This window comes from Solea solea, chromosome 16 (assembly GCF_958295425.1).
Source record: "Solea solea chromosome 16, fSolSol10.1, whole genome shotgun sequence".
Taxonomy (NCBI): Eukaryota; Metazoa; Chordata; class Actinopteri; order Pleuronectiformes; family Soleidae; genus Solea; species Solea solea.
Genome location: NC_081149.1, coordinates 25,528,879 through 25,535,480, shown reverse-complemented (window position 1 = coordinate 25,535,480; position 6,602 = coordinate 25,528,879). Strand labels below are relative to the sequence as shown.

The 6,602-nt window shown below is 43.9% G+C and overlaps 1 protein-coding gene across 1 annotated transcript in view; it reads left to right on the top strand.

Moving 5' to 3' along the window:
* LOC131475767 (globoside alpha-1,3-N-acetylgalactosaminyltransferase 1-like) overlaps positions 1 to 6,601 on the top strand; it is a 14,516-nt gene extending 7,915 nt beyond the window's left edge. The window contains exons 2-11 of the mRNA XM_058654084.1: positions 1,532 to 1,764; positions 3,580 to 3,606; positions 3,897 to 3,926; positions 4,012 to 4,062; positions 4,336 to 4,368; positions 4,871 to 5,005; positions 5,086 to 5,218; positions 5,302 to 5,497; positions 5,608 to 5,827; positions 5,905 to 6,601. Of these exons, the coding sequence (XP_058510067.1) occupies positions 1,706 to 1,764; positions 3,580 to 3,606; positions 3,897 to 3,926; positions 4,012 to 4,062; positions 4,336 to 4,368; positions 4,871 to 5,005; positions 5,086 to 5,218; positions 5,302 to 5,497; positions 5,608 to 5,827; positions 5,905 to 6,046 (1,026 nt within the window). The 5' untranslated portion in view covers positions 1,532 to 1,705 and the 3' untranslated portion in view covers positions 6,047 to 6,601. The remainder of the gene's footprint in view (positions 1 to 1,531; positions 1,765 to 3,579; positions 3,607 to 3,896; positions 3,927 to 4,011; positions 4,063 to 4,335; positions 4,369 to 4,870; positions 5,006 to 5,085; positions 5,219 to 5,301; positions 5,498 to 5,607; positions 5,828 to 5,904) is intronic.
* Position 6,602: the final 1 nt, after the last annotated feature.

The window sequence follows — 6,602 nt, the reverse complement described above, 5'->3', positions numbered from 1 at the left end:
CCTCTGAGACGACACATGGTAACTAACACATTATTACGTCACATGTCATTTATCAGACGCTTTTATCCAAAGCGACTTACAAGGGAATTGAGTACAATCAGCCAGGGGTGGAGTTGAACTTGCTCTTTGCACACAGGGTCTTAAAGGGGACATATTATGCAAAATCAACTTTTTAATCATTGTAATACTTATATTTGGGACTCTGGGGGCCCTACCAGTCGCCAAAGTGTGGAAAAAGAATACTCCGTCATGTTTTCGTGGTCCCCCTTAGTGTAAGTATAGGCGATAAAACACTCGATGTTGAATTCCCTGCGCTTATGACGGCAGCATGCGCATTTCACTGCGAATGTTACCACCCACCAGTAAGTTTACTTGGAGAGCTCCACCTTAGCTCCACCTTAGCTCCACCTTAGCTCCACCTTAGCTTCCCCTTTAGCTCCACCTTAGCTCCACCTTAGCTTCCCCTTTAGCTCCACCTTAGCTCCACCTTAGCTCCACCTTAGCTCCACCTTAGCTCCACCTTGTCCCTATAAAATGCGAGAGTGCAGGCGAGGGAGGAAGAGCGGTATTATGTCAACGCGGAGGGACAAGTGTGCTGTTGGTGGCTGCACAGTGGAGCACAGTGTTTTACACAAACTTCCAGCCTCAGAGGATTTGATATATGAAGCTAATGTGCCGGATAAAGTCAGCAAACGTGTGTTTGTGTGTTCGCACCACTTCACATCAGACTGCGGCCAGCGGTCGCCGTATTTAGTCAGTGAACGTATTTCACTGACGTACAAACACACACATTTTTAAGAAAAGGTCACATAGAGGTCATAACTGACCATTCTGACACGTCCTAATTAAACATATTAGTTCAGTACGTCCTCCATGACCGGAGCACAGACTCAGTCTGATACAGTCACATACAGTGATCAGTGGTGCTGTCCCTAAGTGTTTTTAACTGATTTACAGTTGGTCAGTGTTCAGCTCGATCCTTGTGTCGGACGTCTCTTCCTGTGACGACACTCTCGCTGCCATGTTGATATTGTCAGAGAACTAGTGGAGGGAGGGGGAGAGGAATGAGGGGAGGGAACAGGAGCTGAGCGAGTGAGCGCAGTAAAAAGGACAAATCAGAAACCCCCTGGAAGAAGTGGGTGTGTGTTTGCCTGTGTCTCATTTGCATATAAAGGGACCAGGCACAAAACTGAGCGTTCTGAAAGGGGCGGGCTTAGCAGGGTTATTGAACTGCTATGACGCTTCATCCTTATGGTATTTTGACCAAAACATGTGACTGACATGTTCATTAGGACACCAGGGAACTATTTTAACTTGGGAAATAGGGTATAATATGTCTCCTTTAACCACTGAGCCACTCCACCCCCCAGTAACAGTATTCTGTTGAAAGTGCACCACTTTCTCTTGACTGAAGCCCCGCCCCTTCTCTCACTCTCTCTGTCACTTCACCACAGCTTCTGTTTCCTGAGAAACACACACATAACACTCCTGTGTGTGTGTGTGTGTGTGTGTGTGTGTGTGGGTTCCACAGCAGTGAACCAGGAAGAACCTGGACTCTCTGCTGTCAGAAGACTTGCATGTTCAGACCTGCTGCTGGATCTCAGCACAAGATCACTGCTGCACCTCTGAGCATAGGGATCAGGACTCTGCTGGTCTGGACTCAAGGTTGTGGATCAGGACTCTGCTGGTCTTGACTCAGACTGAGATGAATTCTTTAAACTTTAAAAGTGTGACGGTGATTGTGCTGTTAGGTCTGCTGCTGGGGTGAGTACTGATACTACAATACTACTGTGATACTACTGTGATACTGATACTACTGTGATACAACTGTGATACTACTGTGATACTGATACTACTGTGATGCAACTGTGATACTACTGTGATACTGATACTACTGTGATGCAACTGTGATACTACTGTGATACAACTGTGATACTACTGTGATACTGATACTACTGTGATACTACTGTGATACTAATAATACTGTGATGCAACTGTGATACTGATACTACTGTGATACAACTGTGATATTACTGTGATACTGACACTACTGTGATGCAACTGTGATACTACTGTGATACAACTGTGATACTGATACTACTGTGATGCAACTGTGATATTATTGTGATACTGATACTACTGTGATACAACTGTGATACTGACACTACTGTGATGCTACTGTTATACTGATACTACTGTGATACTGATACTACTGTGATACTGATACTACTGTGATACTGAAACTACTGTGATACTGATACTACTGTGATACAACTGTGATACTGATACTACTGTGATGCAACTGTGATACTACTGTGATACTGATACTACTGTGATACTACTGTGATACTGATACTACTGTGATACAACTGTGATACTGATACTACTGTGATACTGATACTACTGTGATACTACTGTGATACAACTGTGATACTGATACTACTGTGATGCAACTGTGATACTACTGTGATACTGATACTACTGTGATACAACTGTGATACTGATACTACTGTGATGCAACTGTGATACTACTGTGATACTGATACTACTGTGATACAACTGTGATACTGATACTACTGTGATACAACTGTGATACTACTGTGATACTGATACTACTGTGATGCAACTGTGATACTACTGTGATACTGATACTACTGTGATGCAACTGTGATACTACTGTGATACAACTGTGATACTACTGTGATACTGATACTACTGTGATACTACTGTGATACTAATAATACTGTGATGCAACTGTGATACTGATACTACTGTGATACAACTGTGATATTACTGTGATACTGACACTACTGTGATGCAACTGTGATACTACTGTGATACAACTGTGATACTGATACTACTGTGATGCAACTGTGATATTATTGTGATACTGATACTACTGTGATACAACTGTGATACTGACACTACTGTGATGCTACTGTTATACTGATACTACTGTGATACTGATACTACTGTGATACTGATACTACTGTGATACTGAAACTACTGTGATACTGATACTACTGTGATACAACTGTGATACTGATACTACTGTGATGCAACTGTGACACTACTGTGATACTGACACTACTGTGATACTGACACTACTGTGATACTACTGTGATACTGATACTACTGTGATACAACTGTGATACTGACACTACTGTGATACTGATACTACTGTGATACTGATACTACTGTGATACGACTGTGATACTGATACTACTGCGATACTACTGTGATACTGAAACTATTGTGATACAGATACTACTGTGACACAACTGTGATACTGACACTACTGCGATACTGATACTACTGCGATACTACTGTGATACTGATACTACTGCGATACTACTGTGATACAACTGTAATACTGATACTACTGTGATACTGACACTACTGTGATACTGATACTACTGTGATACAACTGTGATACTGATACTACTGTGATACTGGTACAACTGTGATACTAATACTACTGTGATACTGACACTACTGTGATACAACTGTGATACTGACACTACTGTCATACTGATACTAATTAATAGTAAATGAATGTGTTTCTGTTTAAACCAACAGAGTGATGTACACCTACAAGACCTACAGGTAACACACACTCACACACTCACCTGACCAGGTTCAACTGAGCTGATACTAACATGTGACATCATCAGATTGCCGGCCTCTGATTGGTCAGTGTCGTCACTGAAGAGTCATAAGCGTGACATCAAAGCAACAATGTTTAACAGCAGGAGACGCTAATGATCCCAGCACATTCATTCACTCATTCATTCATTCATTCATCTGATTGATTGAAGAATCTTTGATGATCAGAAGTAACAGTTGGTTGGTGTGTGTGTGTGCGGTGCGTGTGTGTGTTTGTGTGTGTCTTACAGGGTGTGTGATCCATGTGAGCTGACTGTCAGGTCAGTATCTGCTTTACCTGATCAATGTAGTCACCTGATCAGTGTGGTCACCTGATCACCAGGTCATGTCATCACGTGTGTGTAGATCTGCTGTGACCATCATCACTCAGGAGGTTCACCCGGTGTCTCCTGACCAGTAAGTTCACTGACGTTCATCTTTATTGATCCTGAAGGTAAGAACAAGACAAAGACAAGCCCCCTGGTGGTTCTTTAGTTCTTCAGTTCTTCAGTTAGTTCTTTAGTTATTTAATTCTTCAGTTCTTCAGTTATTTCATTATTTAATTAATTATTATTTAGTTCTTCAGGTTATGTTTTTGGACCCTGTTGCAGCTGCAGTTACATCATTGACCTGTTGGTGGTGTCCATGACTGTGATATATTTTTTGATCAGGAATCTGTTTGTGTTTCAGTTTAAAATACAAACAACCGAGCATTATCAACGGGTGAGTGTCCCCACTCAGTGTTTGTTTGTTTGTTTGTTTGTCTACACTTGTGCTCAAATCTTAGTCACACCGTGCAGGGCCGTTTCTAACTTTGTGGGGGCCTCTAGAGCAGAGATTCTTTACCTTTTAGATGATCCATGAAGATCTGACACGATACAGTCGTATTAATCTGTCATATTCAAAACATCAACATCTTCAGCAAGTTACACTGATAAAAAATGACAATACAATGAAAACAACAATCCTCTGTACGTCAGTAAATAAAACAGATACTGAGTGTTTTTAAAATGTTTACTTTAATTATTGTTTGAGTAATGTTCTTCAGAATTTAAAGTGGACTAAGCGTTGAGTCAGCGAGTGATAAACACTTATAAAGACAAGGTTATTTTAACTCTTGTCAACATGCAGCCTCAGGGCCACGCACGCACGCATGCACACAGTTATGTTGATATTATAGTGATTTCCTTTGAGGGCCTTTGTGCTGTTGTGTGTTCATACACAGACGTAAGGACGTGGTGACGGTGACGCCCTGGTTGTCTCCTGTGGTCTGGGAGGGAACCTTTGACCCAGATCTCCTCAACCCCATTTACAAAGCCCAGAATCTTAGCATTGCAGCCTCCGTGTTCGCTGTGGGAAAGTATGGTGGCACCGTGATGATCTGCGCAGGGTTTGACCTCTGACCTGGATGTTGACCCCTCTCTCTCTCTCTGTCCATAGGTACATTAAGTTCCTGAGAGACTTCCTGGAGACAGCAGAGCTGCACTTCTTCGTTGGTTTTAATGTGCACATTTATGTCTTCACTGACCAGCCAAAGGTTGTGCCCCAAGTTAAGATGGCTGCCGGCAGACAGGTAAAGAACAAATGCTCTGTTTCCAAAAAACAAACTCCTCCCACTCAGTTGATAAGAGATGACTCCTCCTCCTGTGCCACCAGCTGTCGGTGCGTTCGGTGCCCAGCGCCAAACGCTGGCAGGAAATCTCCGCTCGCAGGATGGAGCTGATCCAGGAGCTGATAGAGGCGGAGCTTCATGGCAGCAATGACTACATCTTCTGTCTGGATGTGGACTCCAAGTTCCACGGCCACTGGGGGGTGGAGTCATTGGGTGGACTGGTCGCTGTGATCCATCCAGGTCAGCAGAGTACTCTCAGTACTCTGTACTCCTACTCCCAGTGGACTGAACCATTGTCTGTTGGTGCAGTCCACTGTGACACAGTCCGGTTTTTGTATCTGTGTTTACAGGTTACTACAAAGACGACCGCAGTGTGTTCCCCTACGAGCGCCGGCCTTTGTCCACAGCCTACATCGCTCCCGGGGAAGGAGACTTCTACTACTGTGGTGGAGCGTTTGGAGGCCATGTTGGTGAAGTGCAGCAACTCGCCAAAACCTGCCGCCAAAACTTCAGGGACGATGCGGAAAGAGGGATCGAGGCCGCCTGGCAGGAGGAGAGTCACCTTAACAGGTAAGCAGGGTCTACCTGGACTGGTGCTTCCCCGGTATGGTTGGGTGATGACTGTACTCCCTGTTCTGCATCTTCAGGTACATGTGGATCAACAAGCCCAGTAAGATTCTGTCTCCTGAGTATCTGTGGCAGGACTTCAAATCCAGAGAACCTGAAATTCACATCATCAGGTTCTCTGGAGTGGTCAAGAACTACGCTGAAATCCGTCCCAACGTCTGAGAGACCAGGAACCATCCGCCCCAACATCTGAGAGACCAGGAACCATCCGCCCCAACGTATTAAAGACCAGGAACCATCCGCCCCAACGTCCGAGAGACCAGGAACCATCTCAGTCCACACACCCGAGGAACTGCTCTCAAACACTTGGCAACAAAACCTTGACCTGGCTTGTGGTGTCCTTCGGTCAGCTGGTCCCAGGTCCTTGTGTGACATTCACTGTGGCTATCGTACAGCTGTTGACCGAACACTGCGCACATTTTCCGTTTTTCACGATGTTGTGTTAGGAAGGCCGAGAGATCGGTGGTTAGCTGTTGGTTAGCTTTAGCATGAGTCCCAGGTGAGTCACATGATGTCCCTCTACCTTTAAAGTGCACTGATTTTTAAAAGTTTTACTCGTATTTTACGATGATTGTATCGTTCAGGCGTCACAGCGCCCTACAGAGGTACTGATGTTTGTGTTATTTAATTTGTTTGACATGTTTTTGAGTCTGTTACTTTCAATCATTGTTTTTTTTATGACTTTTTAAAGAGAAACTAAAGACAAAGTAAACACTGC